At 37.4% G+C, this 27,002-nt stretch overlaps 1 protein-coding gene across 3 annotated transcripts in view; it reads right to left on the bottom strand.

The window, feature by feature from the left end:
• Nucleotides 1-27,002, bottom strand: part of NAA15 (N-alpha-acetyltransferase 15, NatA auxiliary subunit) — a 90,301-nt gene that overhangs the window by 15,936 nt on the left and 47,363 nt on the right. For all 3 annotated transcript variants that reach the window (XM_078001526.1, XM_015139217.3, NM_001258103.1), the window contains 9 exon segments: nt 24,751-24,870; nt 23,032-23,127; nt 22,711-22,817; nt 20,377-20,449; nt 17,166-17,335; nt 14,819-14,971; nt 14,148-14,276; nt 12,806-13,019; nt 4,383-4,576 (listed from right to left, as the gene is read on the bottom strand). In XM_078001526.1, coding sequence (XP_077857652.1) covers nt 4,383-4,576; nt 12,806-13,019; nt 14,148-14,276; nt 14,819-14,971; nt 17,166-17,335; nt 20,377-20,449; nt 22,711-22,817; nt 23,032-23,127; nt 24,751-24,870 — 1,256 coding nt within the window.

Here is a 27,002-nt window from a genome sequence, read left to right as displayed (position 1 = left end):
CTTCCCCACACATTTGCACATATTTTACTTCTTGCTCCCATGACTCCATATTCTACTATATAGGAATTTCTGGTACAAGGGGAGAAATATTTGTATCAGATAAAGGCAGAGAACTGGAAACAAAACCTGCCACCTAGCTGTATCATGCTTTCATGCCTCTAGGGTACAGATTGAAATGAGGGTCAGCGTATTGACCAGGGTAATTTACTAACACAGAGATATGGCTGCTATTACAAAGGGAAACAAGGACTATAGGGCAGGTGAATCAATACAAGTATTTATATTTAGTTAAATCAAGTACTTGAACTTGGAGAGAGGAAACAGATAAATTAATTCTGTCTCCAACTTTAATAAACAAGAACATATTCCCCCAAAGGAGATCTGGGTTGGGTTTGATATTGCGATATGTAGTCTCAGTCTCTGTTTACCTCTCATAGATAAGACTTTGTCAGGGTAAATCTAAGTGTTTAAATATACGTAGATAACCACAAGAAATCTAACTACACTCTATATTTACTCATACATCGTGCAGAACAAGGTTTTATATATACATGGAAGCATGTAATCAGAAATGCAAGTCTAAAATCAGTATTTCAGGAAAAAAAAGTCAAAATATCCCTTGAAAATCCTTTAAGCTGAAGATAGGCAGATATAAAAATATAAATACTTTGTATTACGTGTATGAAAACCATGTTTTCAATACCAAATTAACAATCATCATAGCAAGATGTTCACACCAAGATAAGCACACAAGAACTGAAATGGACTGTGGCAGTCATGCCTCCCATCTCACAGTCAGCTGGGGTCCAGCGTTCACTGAGGGAAATACTGGATAGAATTAACCATCATTATGCATACTATTCTTTGTCTCCCTTAAAGAAAAAATTACATCCAGTCACGAAGAGTTGAATTCACTTAGGTTAAATGCATGTAGGATAAGACTGCACCGCACTTAATGGGCAATTTAAGACACTTCCAAGGGCAATTTTAATCATATGCAATTTTTAAACTTATAAACTGACTTGAAATCTAATCCTCATATTAAGATATGTTGTAAAGGAGTATATCTCTCTAGCATAGCAACTCCCAGCACAGCAACAAAAAGTTTAAAATGATTCAACTTTTTAAAGAAAGAATACTGTACTAAGGAATCATAGCCTTTGGAAGGAAAAGTGTATATACAACAGGGAAAAAAAATGCTAGGCTGGGTACGGTGGCTCACACCTGCAATCCCAGCACTTTGGGAGGCTGAGGTGGGCATATCACTTCAAGTCAGGAGTTCGAGACCAGCCTGGCCAACATGGTGAAACTCCGTCTCTACTAAAAAATACAAAACAATTAGTGGGCGTGGTGGCATGTGCCTGTAATCCCAGCTACTGGAGAAGCTGAGGCAGGAGAATCACTTGAACCTGGGAGGCGGAGTCTTGCAGTGAGCTGAGATCACGCTACTGCACTCCGGCCTGGGCGACAGAGTGAGATTCCATCTCAAAAAAAAAAAAAAAAAAAAAGCTGAGTGAAGGCAAGGAGGAACATAGGATGACTGCTACAAAAGGGAATTCTTAAATACCAACTAATGCCTCATGGTAAGTTGGAGAAACAAGTGATACAGCTTCTGCCAAGACCTGAGATTTATACTCAGTTGACTGAATGCTGACCTTACTAATTCCCATTTTCCTTTTCTCCTTCTTTACTGGAACTACTGCTAATTTAATAATGCTTTGATTTTATTTTACATAGTCATGTGCTACATAACGATGTTTTGGTCAACAATGGACTGCATAAGTGGTCCCATAAGATTATAATGCCCTATTTTTAGGGCATTTTAGTAACACACCTACTTACCATGTATCACAATTGCCTACAGTATTCAGTACAGTAACATGCTATACAGGTTTGTAGCCTAGAAGCAATCAGCTATACCATATAGCCTAAGTGTGTAGTAGACTTTACCATCGAGGTTTGTGTACATACACTCTATGATGTTCGCACAACAACAAAATGACCCAAGGCGGGTGTGGTAGCTCACACCTGTAATCCCAGCTCTGTGGGAGGCTGAGGTGGGTGGATCCCTTGAGCCCAAGAGTTTGAGACCAGCCTGGGCAACATGGTAGAATCCCATCTCCATAAAAATAAAAATAAATTAGCCAAGCATGGTGGTGAGCACCTGTAGTGCCAGCTACTCTGGAGGCTGACGTGAGAGGATCAGTTGAGGCCAGGAGGAAGAGGCCTAGGTGACAAAGCGAGACCCTGTCTCAAAAAAAATAAAAGAAAGCAACAAAATCACCCAAGCATGCATTTCTCAGAATGTATCCCTGTTAAATGATGCATGACTGAATATTACCTGAACTGGTGACACTAAATTTGCTATTTACCACATAGAAGAAAGCTGAAATACAGGATCACCAAAAAAAGGAGGGGTTGAGGGGCGGGGGAGACACTATATACCGTAGAGCCAGACTTGGCAGACAGCTCTTAAAATAACCTACAAAGCCACTCCTAGTTATGATGGCTTGGTAAAATTTGACACTGTTACCACATTGAAGATCTTGGTAAGTATAGATGCTTTTAGACAGGGGCATCTTGGAGGAAGTTAGCTGAAGAAGAAAAGGGTCTTATGTACCTAACAGGTAAGAATAATATGTACTGAGGAGCAGTTCATGAAAAAGGGTACCTTGCACTAAGCTGCTTCCAAACAAAGCAGTCAGAAGCACTGTTTGTAGCCATTACTTTGTTCTCAGACTCTACAATCATGGCTACAAATAATTAGACCACAGGTTGTTATCTGGCTTGAAGGCAATTATGACACCCTGGACACAAGGATAACCTAACAGTCTTTAAGGAAATCTAGTACAAGAATTCCGCTCTGTAGGTGTACTCTTTATTAAACAGTAACTAAATAATCAAAAAAGATCCTCTCCTTAAGAAATACATGAAAACATGAAGAGGTATAATGAAAAATGTCATTAAGGAAAGTCATGGGATAAAGGGAAAAGCAAGTAGACAAAGTGATGACAGCAGCAGGCAGGCAGTGAAGGTGGTAAAAGTAGTAGTAATAAAGTGGGGGCATAAAGATGGAAGGTCTAAAGTTTAAGTCCTATGCCCTGAATGACTGAAATTCTCTGAGGTCTGAAGGTCCATTTTCTTTGCTTTCTTGTTTCCCTGTGTAGTCTTCCAATAAATTCCCAAGAATAAAAAGGTATTGTGTTTGTTCCTAGCAGGTATACAATTATTTGTAAAAAGATGTCAATAAATCCTTGTAGAATCCAACTAGATTTTTCTATATTTCGTGTGTGTGTGTGTGTGTGTGTGTGTGCTATTTTTCTTTTTATTTTTTTAAGAGACAGTCTTGCTGTGTCTCCCAGGCTGGAGTGCAATGGCTATTCACAGGCATGATCATAGCTCACAGCATTACTGCAGCCTCAAACTCCTAGATTCAAGTGATCCTCCCACCTCAGCCTCCAACACAGTTGGAACTATAGGCACATGGCTATATTTCACATAGCAATATTACTATGTCTATGTGATATTACTGTCCACCTGCTCTGGTGAACAGAATTCTAAACATATTCTCCAACTCTATTTGTTTGGCATTATAATTTTCCTTGGTGGCATTATAATTTATAATTTGTTTGGCATTATAATTTTCCTTAATTAAAGTCTGGGGCGATTGCTTACTATATTGCTTTAACATAACAAATTATGCAATTATTTTCACACAAAGCAGGAAGATGTCTAGGGTCAGAAGAAAGGACAAAGGAATGTTATTAATCAAAATGGTTCATGTGACAATGAATACCTTGGTTTCAGCTTAATGGTTAAAACCAGCAGGTCAGATTTTGGCCTGGGGAAAATATTTACGGCCTTAGGCTAGAAAAGAAATAATGTAAACTGACAACATAGGTAGTGGGAGATACACGTATAGTCCTCAGTTTTTAACAAACTCAATTTAGCCTAGACATAAAAACTTGCATGTTACCACTGTAACAGACACTAGATGCTTTACATATATATTTTTTCTCCAGTCCTAAATAAGGATTTTCTTAGTTTCATTTTATAGATGAAAAAACCATCAGAGAGGTTAGACAAAGTGTCCAAGGGCACACAGTGAAACTATAAGAGCTAACATCTGGACCCAGATCAGAATGACTCAAAAGCCAAAATTTTTTCCGCCATACTATACTACATGACTTTGGAACAGGATCATTATCTCAAGTTTTAAACATGAAACACGATCAGAAACAAAATATTAAAGAAAGAATACTAAAAAATAAAATAATTTTTGGCTCTAAAATCTATAATCACATTGGTCAAATAAAACAGTATGAAAATGACAACAGCTGGTCACAAAATGTCACTCAATTGTGCTAAACACTATTAAGTACCTTGGCCAGTTTCTCTGGAATAAGTTCTTCTTTTGGACCTCCAATTTCCTCATCATCATCATCCTTCTTCTTTTTCTGATTTCTCTGTTGCTTTTCTTTTTCTGCATTTTTTTTCTCTTCTTCTATCTGGGCTTTCTTTTGAGCTCTTCTTTGTTTATTACGTAACTTCTTTAGCTCTTTGTCAGACATGTTTGCTGCAGGCAATAAGTTAATAAAATTAACAAGCATGTTAATCAGATTAGTAATTTTAAGTATTATTTGATATTACCAAACTCCCATTAAAAAATATTGCATGAGGCTGGGCATGGCGTCTCATGCCTGTAATCCCAGCACTTTGGGAGGCCGGGGTGGGCAGATGACCTGAGGTCAAGAGTTCAAGACCAGCCTGGTCAACATGGTGAAACCCCGTCTCTACTACAAATACAAAAATTAGCGGGGTGTGGTGCGCGCCTGTAATCCCTGCTACTCAGGGGGCTGAAGTAGCATAATTGCTTGAACCCAGGAGGCAGAGGCTGCAGTGAACCAAGATCACACCACTGCATTCCAGCCTGGGAAACAAGAGCGAAACTCTGTCTCAAAAAACAAATTTAAAAATTTATTGCACGGTATGGACGTAAATGTCCCTATATGTACATAGACCTTTTATTTATTTTTGAGACAGAGTCTCACTCTGTCACCCAGGCTGGAGTACAGTAGCGTAATATCGGCTTGCTGCAACCTCTGCCTCCCAGGTTCAAGCAATTCTCCTGCCTGAGCCTCCCGAGTAAATGGGATTAACAGGCACGCGCGACCACGCCCGGCTAATTTTTGTATTTTGTATTTAATATTTTGTATTTTTAGCAAAATACACCATGTTGGTCAGGCTGGTCTCAAACTCCTGACCCCCTGATCCGCCTGCCTCGGCCTCCCAAAGTGCTGGGATTACAGGCGCGAGCCACCACGCCCAGCAGTACGTAGCCTTTTAATGGTTCAACATCAGATAGGAAACAATGGAACCACTTCAGAAAACTTTCTTGAAACCACATGGGGTATGCATGTAAACCACATGGGATATGCATGTAAACAAATGATCACAGCAAAACATACAAGTTAAACAGCAATATCAAAGTATTTGCAATCTATGAATATAACAAGCTGTTGCATATCTCTATGGCTTCAGAGGACTATGCTCTCTTATTATGCCTTCTCTAACCTGGCCAAACAATTATTCATTCTCTCTGTGCTGCCACTACGGCTAATATATTTTGCTTGTCACAATAGTTTGTTTATACAGTTGTCTCTCTTTTAAGCTATGAGATCTCTGGTAAAGGAGCTCCTGTGTCATTTGTAACCTTTTTATTTTCATGGCCTAGCAGCATGCTGAAACATACAAACAACACTCAAATATTTGTTAACAGAATAAATGAATAACTCTACAGTAAATTAAAATTTTAATATTGAAAATTAACAATATCCCTAGAAGTATAAACTATCGAATGTCTCAAAAGACTGGAAATCACTGACAAATATGTTACAATATAGTGAAAAATTTATATTATTTTGATTTCAAGGAACAAATTTGAAAGCTACAGGCTCATCTAGTATTTATTTGAATAATATGTTAATATTGATAAATGAAAAAAGTCATTCCAAAATACACTACCACTGTGGTGATTTCAAAATATGCCCTCAAGTTCTTCCTTTAAAAAGGCAGACCCTATTTCCCCTTCCCTTAAACATGGGCTACATTTAGTGACTCATGTGTAAGGAATAACATGTACTAGACACCAAGGTATGTAACATTAATATTAGGACATAAATGGTCTATAGGTTCCTCCTTGCTTTCTCTTGGATCATTCAGAGGACGCCAGCTTATGAGGAAACTCAATCAATCTTATGGAAAGACCAATGTGTGGCCAAGAACTGATGCCTCTGGCCATGCGAGTAAGCCATCATGGAAGGAGATCCTCCAAGCCAAGTCGATCCTTCAGATGCTCCAGCTGGCAACTTTCTTTTTTAAAATATAAATAGAGACAAGGTCTCACTATGTTGACAAAGCTGGTCTCGAACTCCTAGACTCAAGCAACCCACCCACCTCAGCTTCCCAAAGCATTAGGACTACAGGCATGAACCACCGTGCCCAGCCAACATCTTGACTTCAACAGCCTGAGAGACCCAGAGTCTTCTGAAACATACAGCTAAGTGACTTCTGGATTCCTGACACACAGTAACAGTCAGATAATAAATGATTGCTATTTAAAGCTGCTATGATTTTGAGTAATTTGTTTTGCAGCAATAGATAAACAATATAAATTTTGGTACCTGGACATGAGATACTGCTGTAACAAAAACCTAAAATGGAGTAACTCTGGAGTGAGGGAGTTGCAAAAGGTGGACACTTTGAGTAGGGCTTTAGTGGAAGTTGGAAGAGCCTTGGACTATTCATAGAAGTCTAGACTTGGGGGAGGCTGCAGGTGAGTCCTTAAAATGAAGTGAAGGATATGTTATAGCCACAGAGTAGCAGAAAGTTTAGCAAGTGTTATAAAATGTGTCAAATGAACTCAGTGAGCTAACTAACTGAAGGGATTTTTAGGCAAAGTGCCCAGGAAAAATGCAAGAGGAAAAAGAAACTAAAGAAAAGAGACAGGGGCTTGATGGTTTTGAAAACTCTCAGTCTCTCCAGAAATGGCTTGCTGGGCAAAGATCAAACCCAGGGAATTGTCAGGAAAATACGTCAAGAGGGAAGGCAAAGGGCTTGGCATTACAATCTTTTGTTACTCAGAATATGGTGGTGCCTCACTAGTTAGTCTGAAGAAAGGCTCTCTAAAAATTTTAAGAGTATGACTCACAGATTCTCTCAAACAATAAAACTTCTAAGAAACTTAAGGGTGTTCTCCCCTCCATAGAAGCTCAAGGTACACGTGGATTCCAGTAAGACTCACGAAAGATTCATGATGTTTATTCTATGGGCAGAAATAGTAAATCTGGATGGAAAAGAATGACAGCACAAAGTGAAAAGAGGTCTTTAGACTCACAAGATTTTACTGGCTGGAAGAATACTGAAAAACTACTCAGTTGCAAACAAATGTTAACTTCAGAAAGAAAAAAAGGATAATTCAGAAAGTGGAAGCAGGAACTCAGAGGGCAGGGCCAAGAGCCATGGAAAATTATTCCAGTCTTGGGTCCTCATCAAAGAACTATTAAGCCATGCCCCACTGGACTTGAGGATGGACGCAGTAACTCCTGTGTGCCTCCTAATAATGTCTACAGTGGTTGTCCTATGCCTGTCTCATTTTATATTGGGTGTGTAGTTGATAAATAACTTGTAATTTTAGTTCACAGGATTTCATATTAAAAGAACTATAATTGAAAAGCCACACTTAAGGTTAAAAATAAAAAATAAAACACTTATACTCAAGGAGCTGCTTCAGTACCTGTACCTGATTTACATGACAAGATTCTGAACTTTAAGCTAATGTTACAATGGGATAGACTTCTGAAAGCCTTGAAAAGGCTAACTATATTTTGCATATAAGAATAATGTAAGCTGGGCGTGGTGGCTCATGCCTGTAATCCCAGCACTTTGGGAGGCCAAGGCAGGAGGATCACTTGAGCTCAGGAGTTTGAGAACAGCCTGGGCAACATAGCAAGACCCCACCTCTACAAAGAATTTTTAAATTAGTTGGGTGTGGTGGCATGTGCCTGTAGTCCTACCTATGTGGAGGCTGAGGTTGGGGGACTGGCTGAACCCAGGAGTTTGAGGCTGAATGAGCTATGACTGAGTCTCTGCACTCTAGCCTGGAAGACAGAGTGAGACCCTGTCTAAAAATTAAAAACAAACAAACAAACAAAAAACCCAAAACAATAATGTAACCAAAATGCAGACGACGACAGTTAAAAATTATGTCTACAAATTCTTCCATTCTACTCCCCTCAAATAGGTTGTGCTTGGTGACTCTCTTCTGACCAATTAGAATATGAAGGAAGTAATGGCGTGATATCACGTGAACAGAACATTAAAAAGGTGTTGTAGCTTCTGCCTTTCTCTGTCATCATTAGCTGCCATGTCTTCAGAAACTAGAAACTCTACAGAGAGACTAAGAACTAAGGTCTCATGCCAACAGCCAGGTTGAGTAAGTCATCTAGGAAATGGATCCCTTCAGTCCTAGCCAAGCCTTCCAGTGATAGTAGGCCCATCCAAAATCTCAACGACAACTTCATGAGAGACCCTGAGTCAGTGACATAGACACTTCTGAATTCCTGACCCAAAAAAACGGTTATTTTAAGCTGCTAAATTTAGGGATTAATTTATGATGCAGCAATAGATAACATATAGCCAACGAAAACAAATGCATTATTTATCTTTTTCCTAGCGAAGAATCCCTAATACTAAAAACAAAAAGCAAAAAACAAAAAAATTCTAATAGAGACCAAAAAACTACATTCTGGAAACACAAAACTATAAATGGATGGCAACATAAGCATTGATCTTTTTAACGACTGGTAAAATAATTGCTACCAATTGTAGCCTTGCTACATGATAGATACAATGCATACCTTGAATTTTTTCTTTCTTTCTTTTTTTCTTTGAGACAGGATCTCACTCTGTCACCCAGCCTGGAGTATAGTGGCGAACATAGTTCACTGCAGCTCTGACTTCCAGGGCTCAAATGATCCTTCCACTCCTGCCTCCTAAGCAGCTAGAACTGCAGGTGCTCACCACCATGCCTGTTTTGTTTGTTTGGTTGGTTGGTTGGTTGGCTGGGGGTTTTTTTGTATTTGTAGAGACAGAGTTTCACCATGTTGCCCAGGCTGGTCTCGGACTCCTAGACTCAAATGATCCACCTGCCTTGGCCTCCAAAAGTGCTGGGATTACAGGTGTGTGCCACTGCACCCAGCCGATACCCCATACATTGCATTTCATTTGATGTCCTCAACAACCTCATGAATTAGAGTATAATATTATTTTACATATGAGAAAACTGAGGTTTCAGAGAAAAATAACTCAGTCATGGTAAAAGGCAGAGCAAGGATGTAAATCTACTTCACTTGGACTCCAAAGTCTAGGCTTCTTCTATGCTATACTAAACTCCAGATGATTAAAAAGCCAAATGTAGGTCGGCATGGTGGCTCATACCTGTAATCCTAGCACTTTGGGAGGCCGAGGTGGGCGAATCACCAGGAGTTCGAGACCAGCCCGACCAACATGGAGAAACCCCGTCTCTACTAAAAATACAAAAATTAGCCGGGAGTGGTGGCGCATGACTGTAATCTCAGCTACTCAGGAGGCTGAGGCAGGAGAATTGCTTGAAACCAGGAGACGGAGGTTGCAGTGAGCCAAGATTGTACTGCACTCCAGCCTGGGTGAAAAGAGTGAAACTCCATCTCAAAAATAAATATTAAACTTTATCATGAAGCATTAGAAGTACTACCTCTATAGAAAAAAAGGCAGCAAGTACACTTTTGTTCCTACTAATCACCACTGTTTTAGCAACTCTAACCAGACCAGAAGACATAAGGGGGAAAGGTATAAATACTGAAAGAAATAAAACTACTGCCATTTACAGATTAACATAATGGCCTACATAGAAAATTTTCAAAAATCAACTGAAAAATGAATCAACCTAGTATCAGAAACCTTCTGGAAGACAAGCTAATTCTACCATGTATGCTAAGCAAAAATCTGCATGTAAAAACACGAAAATTCTAAAGACAGTGTTAGATTGAGAAAATGGATCATAACAACAGAAACCTATCTGTACTGATGTCAATACCATGTAGTTTTAATCGTATCATGTTAGACCAAGAAACCATGCCTATGACCTACTAAATTATTTTTCCAAAATTTATTATGATAAAGGTAGCATTTGAAATCAGTGGGGAATAGAAAAACCTATTCAATAAATATTACTGAGAAGTTAGCAGTCTATTTTGGGGAAGAAGGGAGGTGGAAAGCCACCCTCCACCTTACAAAGTATATAAAAATTAACTCCAAATGTTTAAAGAGCCAAATCTAAAAGTTGCAAAGCAGACGTATTAGAAGAAAAACACAGAAGATATTCATAAATATATTTTAAATTTTTAAGTAGAAAAAGCCTTTCTAAGCAAGACCTAGAAGCCACAAAAAAGACTAAGTATTAAAAATTAAAAATTATATATAATGAAAGATACTATTCTTAAAGGATAAAACCTAAGTGAAAAAAAGAAAATACATAATCCACTCCATTAAAAATCTAGAAATTGGCCAAACATAGTGGCTTATGCCTATAATCCCAATAATTTGGGAGGCCAAGGCAGGAGAATCACTTGAGCCAAGGGGTTCAAGACAAGCCTCGGCAACATGGCAAGACCATGTCTCTACAAAAATAAATTAGCTGGGTGCAGTGGCATGCACCTGTAGTCCCAGCTACTCAGGAGGCTGAGGTGGGAGGATTGCCTGAGCCCAGGAGCTCAAGGCTTCAGTGAGCTATGATAACATTAGTGGACTCCAGACTGGGAAATAGTATGAGATCCTGTCTCAAACAAAACAAAACAAACAAACAAAATATATAAATTGTAAACTAGATATTTTGCCCAACATACAAAAATGTAAAGGAACAGTAATTTTCAGAGCTGGCAATAATGTAAAATAAAAGAAAATCTCAATATCCATGTTGGTGGTAATAAAAACTGATGAACCCTTTATCTCAAATTCTCATACTTTTCAATCCACCAATTTCCGCTTTTAATAATCCATGCTAAATAAATATGCACATAATTATGTACAAGGACATTTACTATAGTACTATAATGGTGAAAAAATTCACATAGATTCCTAAATAGTCATTAAAATGTTAACAGTGAAAATAATAATTATGATATGCAGACATGGAGCAATACTATTAAATGGGGTAAAAAGTCCAAATTGCAGAACACTGAGTATGATATAAACCCAATTGTGGACTAAAGAAAAATAAACAAGAAACCCTGCAAAGAACCATCCTGAAATGCATGTGTATATGTACACACAGAACTCTGGAAACTGTAGCTGTGCATAAAGGGAACTGGTCCTTTCACAGGGATAATTGCTGGAATGAATAATGGGTGGGAGAAAAGTGAAAGGGGATCTTCATATTTGCTAAGTATATTTCTGTATTAATAGTCTCAGCTTTGAAAAGTTAATTGTGTATTATTTGTATAATTTGAAGAAGAGAAGGAAGGAGGCAGAAGAATAAAAAGAAAGAAAAACAAAAGAAGCCAGAGGGTCATAGCTCTCAACTTCAACTGTAAATTGTCCAGCAGATTCTTCTTACTGGTGTTTTCTTTTAAGTTGAAGCAACACCAACAGGTAGAAAGAGATTCAAGTGGTATCTGTACAAAGGCCTCAGTATGTGACCTTAGAAATTTCTGAACTGTCCGTAGGCAACAAGAAGTAAAAATTAATGACAAATTAGCAAAATAATTCAAAAGCTCTTTAGCAGAAGGAAGGATACAGAAATTAGCCAATCATATCCTCAAAAAATAAGCTCAGAAGAAAAAAAAAATCTAGCACAGTTTTTATACAACATTTTTGCCATGAGTAAGTCACAAAATTTATATTTTTCTACATATGAGATCACTCATTCTCAGGTTCTTCCCCAAATAACTGTCTAAGGAAGACTTCTCCCTAGTCATTCTGATGCCCTGCTATAAAAATAGCACATTAAAAATGGGTCAAATGATAAGTCACTGTGCAATTTTCCTAGCTTTATCCCAAGCTGGTTTTTAATGTTCAAGCAATATTCATTTTTAGTAGGTTAATTATAAATTACTATTAAAAAAGGAATAGGCCGGGAACAGTGGCTCATGCCTGTAATCCCAGCACTTAAGAGGCCAATCCCAGCACTCTGTGGGGCCAAGGTGGGCGGATCACTTGAGGTCAGGGGTTCGAGACTAGCCTGGACAACATGGTGAAACCCTGTCTCCACTAAAAACACAAACTTAGCCAGGCGTGGTGGTGGGCACCTGTAATCCCAGCTACTCGGGAGGCTGAGGCAGGAGAATCGCTTGAACGTGGGAGGTTGCAGTGAGCCGAGATCATGCACTGCACTCCAGCATGGGAAACAGAGCGAGACTCCATTTCAAAAAAATAACTAGTAATACTAATAGCCAACACTAATGTAGAATTATAATACTAATTATACAATTAGCAATCTAGTACCTGTAAAATAGTTAGCAATTTATAATTTTGGGTAAACCAGATATTAAATGTAAAACTCATGATATGCAAACTTCTTAAATGCTAATGAATAACTGCAAATTAAATTCTTGTTTAACTTTGGAAGCATAAAAGTAAACATTTTTCTTTTGTTGTTTAGAGAACCCTGTATATCTTCCCACGTGGTGCTCAAGAAAAATATATATTACTGAAAAACATAAATACACATAGACACACCAGAGCACAAGAAGAACTCTGAATATTATACCTGTATCAGCTTCGTGTTCTTTATTCTCATCTGTAAGGGGGTTGTCATGAAGCTTCAAATAGATTTCTATAGCAATTCTTGCTGCCTTGAAGTAAAATGGATGCTGTCGAAGTACATCTTCTAGTTTTAATAAGTCCACATATGATCTAAGGGTAATCTTCCTCATACAGTATGTATGAAAGTCAAACTGGTCATCAGTGATTTCTATAAAATGCTAACAAAATTATCTTTTTGTTATTATACCGAAGTACAGCAATGGCTAAGAAAACTATAAAATCGAAGGCTTGGAATACTTGTTACTTTGGCATGAAAAAATTAGTAAAATTAAAAAAAAAATTACAATTATTCAACAGGAATATTTTGCATTTCAAATAAGCAAATACAGTTAGCTATTGTCTAGCACAGGATATGGCATACTGAAGGCATTGAATCATTTGTTGAAAAAGGAAGATTTAAAACTATATTTATTCATTATCCCTTCCTTAATTATACTTAAAGCTGCTGTGACAACATCAAACATAATTTATTAACATACATAGTAGTGCAAGAAAGTAGATTCACATGTTAAACATTGAGTTTTTATATTTAGAATAATTTGCAAAGGATTACAATATGTATTTGGTAATTTTTTTTGAGGACACAAATCTGAATCCTATGCAATGTGATGCTGGTATGTGGGAAAAAATCAATTAGCAAGTAAGTCAGGCAATCAGGAACCTGATGCATTTCAACTAAGCTTTGGTATTCTATACTTGACAATATTACAAATGTGAAATTAGTTATATAAACTATGTTTATCTTTGTAAAACACAAAAAAGAAAAACCAACCACTAGTCATGGAAATGAGTCAGAAGTGAAGAGGATTAAGAAAACAATTTTATCAAAAAGCATGAAATTACATATGCTATAGAAGAAATACTGTGAAAAGTCTTCAACTTTTATCTTACCAAGGGTATATGGCATCATCAATAAACTCTACAATGAACAGGATCCTAGGAGTAATTTAATCAGCTGTGTATGTACTACTAAAGCAGCAGCAGCAATTTGAAAGGTTCAAAAATCAATAAAAACATAGCCAAGATACAAAATTTCTATCAAGTTTTTTTAAAAAGCTTTTTTTTTTTTAAAAAAAAAAAAAAAAAGAATTCTTACAGAAAGATAATAGAGACCCTGGCTGAAAATGTAGTCTATATTTCCATTATGAAAACTGAAAAAAGTGAATACTGATTTTAAAAAGCACCTACTATGAATTATAAAGAGGTAGAAGAGAAAAAAACTATGAAATTTGTCCAAAACCATCAACAGAATAAAACGAGAAAACGTTTATGTAAAAGGTACTTACTCTCTCAATCTCATGACATTTCTTAAGTGCTTCACCAAATTTATTCATTGCTTTATAAGCCTGGGCACATTCTGTTTGGAACCACATGCACTGCATTTCATTCAAATTCTCTACCGCTGATGTTCCTTCCTATACAAAAATTAAGTATTTTCAAGATCATTTTTTATCAAAGACATTCTACCACAGAATTTTAAAAAACAAACAAAGATGTTCCGCTGATTTGGACTCTCAAAAAAAATTTTTAAAACATTCTTAAAGAATAGTTAACATGGGAAAGCAACTGAAATTCTCTAACCACTAAAAATAATTTGTAGTTTCACGAGTGATTAAACAAAAGGTCTACATAACTGAGGGTAGCGATTAGTACAAGAAAAAGACCACCACCACATAGCAGGTATTCAATAAATATTAGTTCCCTTGACCCCTAAAAAATTCATCTGAACATACATCAATATAAACCAGTTTAAAAGTCCACTGTACAATCCTCTAAAAGGAAAATCCTCTGTACCAATGTCAACTCCAGTGTCTTCTGATATAACGATTTAATTAAAATCCTGGCTATTTTGGTGTCGAAAATATTAAAGATAAACTTTGAAAAATAAGCATGGTACACAAGTATGAACTGGCTCGTGTCTTCTTTATTCATAATTAAGAACACTAGTTGTACAAACCCTTGTAAACTTTGAGCACATTTCTTCAGCTTCTTTAATTAGGTTGGCTTTTAGCATGTATTTTGCACATTTGGAGTTGATAAATCTGTCTGCTGTGTCTAAGGCCTGGGCCTCATCCATCCACCTTGCAGCTTCTTTAATATTTCCAGCGTGCTTACAAGGTACAAAAGCAAAATAAACCGGTTAATATGCTAAGTTTACTGTGCAGGTAATTCATTATCTGTTGATAAATAATTTAAAAACAAATGAAAGTAAAGGCATTCTTGTGACTCTCAGATGTTAATCAATATAAAATAATGCATTCTTCCATAATATAAGTTCTGATTCCTTTTTCCAGCCTTCTAGAATTTAAGCTGACAGTTAAGACTTATTTTAATAGTTTTGTCTACTGTTAATATCGCCATTGCCTAAAACTGCCTGGCACATAGTAAAAATACTCAAAAATAATTGTTAAAGAATAAATAAGGCTGGGGGCCGTAGCTTGCTCCTATAATCCCAGCACTTTGGGAGGTCGAGGCGGGTGGATCATCTGAGATCAGGAATTCGAGTCCAGCCTGGCCAACATGGTGAAAACCCATCTCTACTAAAAATACAAAAGTAAACCAAGGGTGGTGGCGCATGCCTGTAATCCCAGCTACTTGGAAGGCTGAGGCAGGAGAATCACTTGAACCCAGGAGGTGCAGGTTGCAGTGAGCCGAGATTGTGCCACTGCACTCTAGCCTGGGCGACAGTGAGACTCCATCTCAATAAAAAAGAATAAATAATAATAGAAACCTTTTTTTTTTTTTGAGATGGGAGTCTCACTCTGTCACCCAGACCGGAGTGCAGTGGCGCAATCTTGGCTCACTGCAACCTCCGCCTCCGGATTCAAGCAATTCTCCTGCCTCAACCTACCAAGTAGCTGGGATTACAGGCATGCGCCACCACGCCCGGCTAATTTTTGTATTTTTAGTAGAGACGTGGTTTCACCATATTTGGCCAAGCTAGTCTTGAACTCCCGACCTTGTGATCCACCCACTTTGGCCTCCAAAAGTGCTGGGATTACAGACATGAGCCATAGCTCCCAGCCAATAATATAAATCTTTAAATCAAAACATAATTAAATGTGAAAGTCATAAAAGGCATGGCCAAATCTCTAAGCTAAAGGGACCATGGAAACATTACTGATTAGGACCATTAGTAGACATTCCCCAATGTTTCTCATTCTAAGTTACCTAACTAGTCCATCTGGCAAAGCCTCAAAACTAATGAGCCATAATCTAATTTTAAAAAGTGCTTCTTGGCACATGTATACCTATGTAACAAACCTGCACGTTGTGCACATGTACCCTAGAACTTAAAGTATAATTTTTTAAAAATCTAAAAATAAAAAAATTATTAATAATAAATGAATAAATAAATAAAAAATAAAAAGTGCTTGTTTAGCCAGATGCGGGGGCTCATGCCTATAATCTCAGCACTTTGGGAGGCCAAAATAGGTGGATCACTTTAGGCCGGGAGTTCAACACCAGCCTAGCCAACATGGCGAAACTCCGTCTCTACAAATAACACAAAAATTAGCTGGGCATGGTGGTGCATGCCTATAATCCCAGCTACCACTCCGGAGGCTGAGGCATGAGAATCACTTCACCTGGGAGGCAGACATTGCAGGGAGCTGAGATTGCGCTACTGCACTCTAGCCTGGGTGATACAGCAAGACTCTCTCTCTCAAAAAAAAAAAAAAAAAAACTTCTTAAGTATTACTTAATTTCATTATTTTCTTGCTAAATAAATTACTGTTTTATTGTCAGTCCCTCAAGACCTTTCATTACTAAATTTTATTTTCAGTAAGACAGAGAAAAGCCAACATTACTTTAAGATGGTGCTAAAATATATGACTAAAAATTCTCAAGCAAGGCCCAGGAGTTGAGAAGTCAAAAGAGATAACCTGTAGAATTCACAATAGAATCTTCACAGTTTCACCTCATTAACATTGACAGATACTGATATGTTACCATACTCAAATGTTAATAGAAATATACATTTCACAGCAAACAAAATTTCTTTTGGATTACCTATATACTCTTACTCTCCAAACCCAAGAGAATTACCAGATACATGTGAATACATATACATTAATGTATGTACGTAAGTATGCGTGTGTATACGGATATAGATAAATGACCAAATTAGCATGACCATGACAAGTCTCAAAGTAACTGGACTGAGAAATGTACTAAACTTGTTATTTTGTGTTTTTTGAGTTATCAAATGTCACTTTTCCTACATTTAGAATGTATAAAATAGAGAGAAAAAATTCATGACAAGTCCCATTACCTCATAAGAAAACAGAACAAAAGATTTTTACCTTATAGATTTTAGCTTTCACGAGAAACAGTTCTATTAATGTAGGTGTACTTTCAATAGCAGTATTTATGTACTCCAGAGCAATAGATGGCTGACCAATTTTGTCATAATGTTGTGCCAAGTAGTACTGGACCCAAAGTAATGTGGTTGGTGGTTCCTCCTTTCCATCATCTTAGGAGAAGAGGGAGAGAGGGAAAAGAAACCAAGGTGAGGCATTACATATATTAAGAGCACCCCCCGAAATGGTTCCTATGTTTATTAATAAGGGAGGTACTATGAAAGGAGTTTATTTGTATCTAGCTATAAAACTCCCCCTAAGTTTATAAGATCTTTGGAAAAGTCTGTATTTTCTTTTCTGTATCCTTACAACCCCTAGCACAATCCCTTGCATATAATAACTTCACGGAACAAACATGGGAGATAAATAAGGTCTAACTACCTAGAAAGAAAACTGAAACAGGTAGAGGGGAGACAAGCTGTACTAGAACTATGAGAGCATACTGATCAGGATGTTATTTACAAAATGGGAAAAATTAAAAATGTTCTCCATTTATATGAGGTTAAAAAAAAAAAAAGCCCTGGCTGTTTAATTGAGTTTCTAGCTAATGCACCAAACTGTATATAAATATACTTGTAATGTGGTTATTTTGAATTTGGTGATTATATTCTTAATATATTTTAATATGCTAAATATGCAAAGATGCATAATTTAAGTCAAATAAAAACTATACCCCAAAAATGGGATGACAAGCAAAAAAATTTTTATATTTTAGTTCATGATTTAATTTTAATATACTCACAAGAAAATGTGTAAGTTAAATATACAAACCACACATTAAAAAATTCTTTTTAAATACAAATTTCTAAAATCTGAGAACTGATACGTGCTTTCAAAGAAAGCAACAGATTGCTGTTTTTTAAAATTTTTCCTAGTGAAAGCAGGATGGCTCAGTGGACAAATAATAGGAGTGGAACTCACCAACTCCTCATCTGATAGATCTGCAACAAAAGTGCTGCATATTCTTGGGCATGTCATTGAACCTCTTCCACATTTGTAAAATATGTAGGAAAATGCTGATAATCAAAGGAACATTATGATGATTAACCAATGAAATCATAGGAAAAAGTACTATTAAATTAATCTGAGACCTAGAAACAATGACCAACCCAATAGCAATATGCACCCAGGGTCCCATACTGGGCTTTCCCACTACAGGAACCAGAACTCCTAGGAAAAACAATTGATTCCAGATCTGCAGTGGCAGCGATAAACTGGAATATCTTGTCTTATTAACACCCAAGAAGTTATCAACTACTACTATGGTATGTAAAGAATAGGACCATTTGAGATTTGTAATGTGGTTATTTAGAATTTGGTAATTATATTCTTAACATATTTTAATATCATGCTGAATATGCAACATTCAAATATGCTTAAATCCATGAATTCATAATACTTTTAAAAAATGTATTTGCTGTCTTTGAAGGATGCTATTGAACCAACAATTCATTATTTTGAAAACTCGTAAAGAAATTTTAAAAAGCAGGGAGCAGGGAGAAAAAATCCATTTATCATGCTTTCCTATGCAAACTGAAACATTGTGTAAGCACATAATAGAGGAAGCAAATTTTCTCTTTTAAAATAATAAAAAATTATAGAGTATCACCAGTCGGTAATTCTTAACAGTTGCTAACATATAAAACAAACACTGTATGCCTACTAATATGAGGAATGGAATTTATTTTATTTAATTTTTTAAAATTTTAATTAGCCACTGTGCTACTGGCTGCCATACTAGCAACAATCTTCTACATCGAACTACCAGTTTATAGGAAATTCAGAGGGCAAGGAATAATGTGTTAAGCAACACATGGGGTACAATCAGCAAACTCTAGACTGGGAAAACTGAAAAAAAAAATTTCTTCAACAAATAAATTGCAGGAAAACGGATAGGGCAGAAACCCACAGATAAAAAGAGTTTAAGAGACACATCAACCAAATTCAAAGTACACATCTTATCTGGATCTTCATTAAAACAAACTTCAAAAACAGAAAGGCAAAAAAAAATTGACATTTATAACATAACTGGAAATGTGAACATGGACTGAATAGGTATGATTAAGAAAGTATTAATTTTTGTCAGGCACAGTGGCTCATGCCTATAATCGCGGCACTTTGGGAGGCCAAAGCAGGCAGATCACTTGAGGTCAGGAGTTCGAGACCAGCCTGGCCTGGCCAATACGGTGAGACCCCGTCTCTACCAAAAATACAAAAATTAGCCGGGCGTGGTGGCGGGCACCTGTCCCAGCTACTCGGGAGGCTGAGGCAGAAGAATCACTTGCACCTGGGAGGCGGAGGCTGCAGTGAACTGAGATCGTGCCACTGTACGACAGAGCAAGACTCCATTTCAAAAAAAAAAAAAAAGTATTAATTTTCAGGTATGAGAATGGTATTAGGTTACATTTGAGGTTAAGTCCTTCTCTTTAGACATACTGAAATATCCATAGATAAAATGATGTGATGTTTGGAATCTGCTTCAGAATAATATGAGAGTCGAGAAAAGTAGGAGAGGCTATAAATAAATTCAATCATGAATTAAAAATTATTGAAGCTGAGTGCTGGGTAAAGAGAGGATCATTATACTGTTGCATTTGATTTTGTAGATGTTTTTAAATTTTTACATAACATTCTTTTCAATAAACTAATGTGAGGTGGGACACAGTGGCCCAAGCCTATAATCTCAACACTTTAAGAGGCCAATGCAAGAAGATCACTTGAGCCCAGGAGTTTGAGACCAGCCTGGGCAACAAAGTGAGACCCTATGTCTACAAAGAATTTAAAAATTAGCCTGGCATGATGGTGCATGCCTGTGGTCCCAGCTACACAGAGGGCAGAGGCAGGAGGATCGCCTGAGCCCAGGAGGTCGAGGCTGCAGTGAGCTGTGTTCACACCACTGCACTCCAACCTGGGGAACAGAGCAAGATCGCGTCTCAAAAAAAAAACCCAAAACACAAAAAACAAAGATAATGTAATTCTCTTCTAACCAAGTATCATCACACAATGTGCAAATTAATGGATGTCCCTCTTAAAGGGAAAAAAATTTAATGCACTATGCTTCCTGCCTAAGTAATAATACTGACCTTCTGATTAAGAATTTCACAATGTATTAAAATTTTCAAGATTTTTTAAAACATAAAACTTGAGGACTTACCATTGGGGTTAAATAACCGGCAGCTTTTTAGAGAAGTTTCATAACCTACTACTAACTCTTCTATGATTGCCACCTAGAGTACAAACACACAAACACACTTTAATAGAAAAAATACACAGTTACTATTCTTATGCAAAATGTGTTATTTTCTACTAAAACACTAAATAAACACTCCAACACACACACCCTCCTTTATTAAATATCTTAACCTCTAGATACAAATTTTAAAATACATCATACTTTTGCACAGGTGTGCATTAAGATGTAATTTTATAAAAGCTTATTGGTTACTCCTTTTCAGCTGAACCAGAAATCAGAAAAAGAGATGGACAAAGACAGGCAATATTGTGGATGATCTATATCTTGATTCTTTTATCAAAGTTTGTATAAATGAACACCCACAATAAACATTTGCAGTTAAGAATTAAATGCTCTGTGAAAAGAGAAATTGTCTAAGTAGATGACAGTAATCAACTTTCAATTTCACAATCCAGGGTAAAACACTAGCAAAACTCAAAAAATACTTTGAGAGTTTGTGAGGTCCAGGAGAATGAGTGGCCATCCACAGTTAAGTTGAATGACCTCAACTTAACTGACTCAACAGACTAATAACACCTCTCCCCAAAACCTCAGTAAATTGTGAGGACTACTCACAACTGCAGCTAGGTTATTCTGGTGCACTCATGTTCCCTACTACAAGTTGAGCTACATGCCTACTAAAACTGTTTTGTTTTCTCAAACCTCCTTGCATCAGTTGCATTTATTATCCTAATGGCAGAATTCAGTATTGTGTAAACTTAAGATATGAGAATGAAAACGACTGTTCCCTAAGTTGAATACCAAGGAAAGACTAAAAAGATAAGTTAGGTATTTTTAACCAGTTTAGATCTAAATAAAAATACCGTAAGTAGAAGAAAATCATAAAAATATAGGATTCTATACATAAGACCACTTCATAAGCATCAAAGCCTGACTCTTTCAAAACTGGAAACAAAAGATCCTACTTGGCCACGCATGGTGGCTCACATCTGTAATCCCAACACTTTGGGAGGCCAAGATGGGTGGATCGCCTGAGGTCAAGAGTTCAAGACCAGCCTGGCCAACATGGTCAAACCCCATCTCTACTAAAAATACAAAAATTAGCCTGGTATGGTGGCACGTGCCTGTAATCCCAGCTACTCGGGAGGTTGAGGCAGGAGAATCACCTGAACCCAGGAGGCGGAGGTTGCAGTGAGCCGAGATCACGCCATTGCACTCCAGCCTGGGCTACAAGAGCAAAACTCCGTCTCAAAAAAAAAAAAAAAAGATATTTTATGGATGTGATTTATGCAAGAAAAAAAAAGTGAAAGAGCAATAAAAAAGGCCCATACATTGAGTCTCCAACAAAAGACTGGCAAATAAATGCACATTATGTAATTCTGGTTAAAGTGTTTCTTATGTCTCATTTGTTCCATCTTTGACTCTTCAATGTAACTGATTTTTTAGAATCCAACCAATATGTATTGATGACACTGTACTTATAAGCAAAATAGTCTAAATTAAGATTAAAATACCCTTGGCCAGGCACGGTGGCTCACGCTCGTAATCCCAGCACTTTGGGAGGCCGAGGTGGGCAGATCATTTGAGGTCAGGAGCTGGCCAACATGGTGAAACCCTGTCTCCATTAAAAATACAAAAATTAGCCAGGCATGGTAGTACACGCCTGTGATTCCAGCTAGTTGGGAGGCTGAGGCACAAGAATTGCTTGAATCCAGGAGGCAGAGGTTGCAGTGGGCCGAGGTCATGCCACTGCACTCCAGATTGGGTGACAGAGCAAGACTCAGTCTCAAAACAGAAAAAAGTTAAAATAACCTCTAAATAAGCATTCTGAATATTATTAACATGTAGCTGAAAGAGTAAGCTGACTTACTAGAACATCAAAAAAACTCTTCTGAACAGAACTTTTTGTCTATCAAATTTAAAATGGAGAAAGATGACTAAGCTAAAACTTAAAAAAAAAAAAAAAAACCTCTGGCTTCTGACTATGAACAGGACTAAAGAAAATGGTGAAGAAATCATCACCTTATCAACTTTTCATAACCTACAGTGACTCATTAAAAGTTCATAGCAGAAAGGAAACAGAAAACAAGTAAGAAATAAGTCACTGTCTAAAGAAAAAAAAAAAAAGGATGAAATGGAAAAAAGAGGAATCAGAAGCATTTAAATTGCAAACTGGGAAGACTGACACGAGATTCACGAAACATGTACTACTGTGCACAGATAATCGAGAATCAATAATTCCAAATACCGAGCAAAGAAATGGTAGCCAAAAGAAAATATCATATTACACTTTACCTTTTCTTTGTCTTTGTATAATGATCTTAAAGTATTGAAGACTGGTGGGCAACCCTTGCTGAAATTCATCCTTAGGAACTTATCCAAACATTCTTTAAACTTCTCACCTTGGAAGAGAAAAATCCTTTTGGCTTATATTTATCAAATAATTACTTACATTTACCAAAGTATTTACTTACATTTACCAACTTACATTTAGTAGAGTTGTTAGACAACTCTAACAATGTATAGCTTAAACTTAATATGCATACTCATACTTAAAACCAAGAAAAGAAACTTTAAATCATAAAAGCATTTTTATTCCTTTGAAATTATTCTCACCAGATAAAAAGTTTAATGGCAGCCTTCTTGGCACCAGTCCCCTGGGATACTTAGTCCAGGCCTCCTCGTAAATTTTCAGCCTTTCTAACATATTAGCTGCAGACAAAGAAAAATTCTTTGTTATATGTAATTATAAACTGCATTTTTTTTTCCTGGAAAATTACGAACTTCTCAAAATATATTAAAATTTTAATATTTAAAAGAAAATTGGAATTATTCATAATCTTATACCTACTATTTCAACAATTATTTTAGACTATTTCTTTTCAATTTTTTTTATCTTAAGTACATAATTATCTTTATCCTGTTCTGCTTTAGGTAGGCTTTTAAAACCTGAGAACTTCTTTAGTTCTGAAAAAGCCTCGGTTATGATGTTTCCATATTTTGCTGCTTCTCCTACCATTCTCCTTAGCTTTTCCCCTCTAACTCCTCTCCTCTGATTTTGGTCGTGGCTTCTCTTCCATTCTATTAAAATTTTTATTTCAGTAAGTAGGTTTTTCATTTCAGATTCCTAATTGGTACTACTCCTAACTATTCATGTTTCATGGCAGCAATTACCTCTATCTTAGATTCCTCCATCATCTCTACTCTTCCTTTTGCAGACAGTGGTGATTACCATTCCTTGCTGGTGTTCCTAAAACAATCTGAGAATCTTTGTTACAAAGTAATCTGCAACAAGAGGTTTCTCTTGTATATTTCAATGGCTCACAACCAGCCTTGAAGGAAACAAATCAGATCACCTCTGCTGAGAATCCTGCCTATTTGTTTCTGGGCCTGTTCCCAAAAGTGGATCCCATTTATGGGACAGAGTGACTGGGGGAGCACAGAGAGTCTGAATCCAAGTTTGACTGACAGAAATTTAACCCCTCTTCCCACAAAGGAACAGTGATGCTCATTCAGCCTGGCTACATTTATGTGACCCTGGCAAGTCACTTTGATGCAGCCACAGCTTACCACAGAGCTTATTCTTGCTTTTAAGAATACATCTCCATTTCTGTCCATGGAAATTTTCTTTAAGAGACAGAGTCTCACACCATGTTGCCCATGCTGAGCTCAAACTCCTGGGCTCAAGCAATCCTCCCACCTCGGCCTCCCAAAGTGCTGTGATCATAAGTGTGAGCCCCTACACTTGGCCTCCTTTCATGTTTTTGATGCTACTATGCATTTGTGAATTTTTTTCTAAAGTTGCTGCTAAATTATTTTCTCAACCATTCTATAAATCTGTAGAAGAAAGGTTTCGGAACATGCTCAATCTGTCATATTAAATAGAAGTTTGCAAGTGTACTTTTGTATTCAGACTTTTTTTTTTTTTTTTTGAGACACAGTCTCGCTCTGTTGCCCAGGCTGGAATGCAGTGGCACTATGTTGGCTCACTGCAACCTCCGCCTCCTGGGTTCAAGCAGTTCTCGTGCCTCAGCCTCCCAAGTAGCTGAGACTACAGGCACATGTCACCACGCCAGGCTAATTTTTTGTATTTTAGTAGAGACGGGGTTTCACCATGTTGTCCAGGCTGGTCTCGAACTCCTGAGCTCAGGCAATCCATCCACCTCGGCCTCCCAAAGTGCTGGGATTACAGGCAGGAGCCACTGCACCTGGCCTGTATTCAGATTTTGAATCAATTCTTAACCACTATTATTCTAGTTGTACTTTTCAATGAGTAAATAAAATATATATTAACAAAAGAAACAATAAAACTTTGTAAGTTTTAAACAATACTACCTGGCTTAAGTGCTTTTTCTAAGCCTTTGTAATAGGCCCAGTTTTCAGGATTTCTCTCTTGCAATCCTCTGTAAACATCTGCAGCATCTTCCAAACGACATAGTTGCAACAGAAGTTCCCCTGATTAAAAATAGAAAAAAAAATTAAATATCTGAGAAAACCTTCTAATTAGAATTTTAACTTTTCCTCAAATGTTCTCTTAAAATCTTATTATAAATCAATGCTGCTAAGTAGATGGACCTGGTATCCTCCTGAGTTTCCAGTTCCCTTAAGATCATTTACCAAGTTATTTTATCGTCTTCTTCCTTTTTTGAAGTTCACATTATTTAGAAATGCCATCCTCTTCACATCCTCAATTTATTCAGAAAATCTGTCCAACGCCAGGCCAGTTTCTCACATTCACTGAACACACTGTCACCAAGCCATCTTCTACTGCTCAATTATTCCTGATACCATATGGAACAACTTCAGCATCCAAATTAATGACTCAATCCAATATCCTAACCTTATGATCCCTTAATCAGCTACAAAACAATTTTGCCGTAGCAGTCCTTAATCTGGTCACATTCAAAACCACCTAGACTTTACCTTTTAATGTCTTCCAAGAAGCAAATAAGCACCCTATTTTAAGCTTAATTGCTTTTCTTTCTTTTTGTCTCACTAATCCTACTATTCAACTTCAGAGAAAAAACTATCAGCCTAACAGCAACTTGCCAACTCACTGTTTGCCTTCCCTGGGCTGCATGACCCATCACATCCCTGAATGTTATTAGCAGCCCCAATTATCAAAAATCAATCTTAAAACCTAGGCTCTTTTGTTTACTAATTTTAAAGCCCAGATCATCCCAACTGTTTACTTGCTCCACACATTCTCATGGAAGGAAACAAACCAGATGAACAGAGACAGTGGTTTCACTATTATATATGAGCTCCAAAGCCATATAAGCTTCAACTATTCAGGATTCCTTTTCTCTATCCTTAATGTGCTTCCCTTCATCCAAGGTATTATTTTTAAGCCACTATTTCACCCTTGCATCCTTCACTCTCTGTTGCATCTTTCGCTCTCATTTGATAATAAAAATGAACACTTATTGAGTACTTACCATGTGCCCATGACTTTTTTTTGTGACACCGTCTCGCTCTGTCACCCTAGCTGGAGTGCAGTGGTGCGATTGATCATGGCTCACTGCAGCCTTGGCCTCCTAAAGCGATCCTACCACCTCAGCCTCCCTAGTAGCTGGAACTACAGGAATGTGCCACCATGCCTGGCTAATTTTTGTATGTTTTTTAGAGACGGTTTTTCGCCATGTTGTCCAGGCTGGTCTTGAGCTCCTAGACTCAAGTGATCCACCCACCTTGGCCTCCCAAAGTGCTGGGATTATAGTTGTGAGTCACCGTGCCCGGCCACCAGTGACTTTTAAACATTTCACATGCATTAACTAATTCAATCCTCAGAACTCTATGAGATAGATTACTATTAGTTTCATCACTTTAAAACTTAGAGGACTTAAGTAAACTTCCTAAGAGTCTTGCAGATAGTGATAGAGTTAGGATTTGAATCCAAGCAATTTATCTGAAAGAACAGATATACATTCATTCTTTCTTTTTGAAGACAGGATCTCATTCTGTCACCCAGACTGGAGTGCAGTGGTGCAACCCTGGCTCACTGCAGCCTCAACCACTTGGGCATAAGCAATCCTTCCACCTACCGCAGCCTCCTGAATAGCTGGGACTACAGATGTATGCCAACACATCCAGCTAATTTTTTATTTTTATTTTTTGTAGAGATGAGGCTTCCTTATGTTGCCCAGGCTGGTCTCGAACTCCTGGGCTCATGTGATCCTCTGGTCTCAGTCTCCCAAAGTGCTGGGATTACAGACATGAGCCACCATGGCTTACAAGCCCATATGCTTAGTATCTGTACCAGTGGTTCCCAACCAGGGGCAGTTTTACCAACATTTAGCAATGTCTGAAGACATTTTGTTTGTCTCAGTAAGGGTGTTGAGTACTACTGGCATCTAACGGGTATAAGCTAGGAGCGCTACGAAACATCCTACAATGCACAGAAGAGATCTTCACCCTCAACAACTCAGGCCCAAAATGTCAACATTGCCGAGGTTAACAAAGCCTGCACTATACTAACCAAAAGTCAACTTCATCAAAAACACTAAAAATAACCTGCAGCTGAGTACGATGGCTTACACCTGCAGTAGAAGGCTGGGGATGGGGTTTGAGGGGAGGATCATTGGAGC

This window comes from Macaca mulatta, chromosome 5 (assembly GCF_049350105.2).
Source record: "Macaca mulatta isolate MMU2019108-1 chromosome 5, T2T-MMU8v2.0, whole genome shotgun sequence".
In the NCBI taxonomy this organism is placed as follows: Eukaryota; Metazoa; Chordata; class Mammalia; order Primates; family Cercopithecidae; genus Macaca; species Macaca mulatta.
This window is presented reverse-complemented; position numbering and strand designations above follow the sequence as displayed.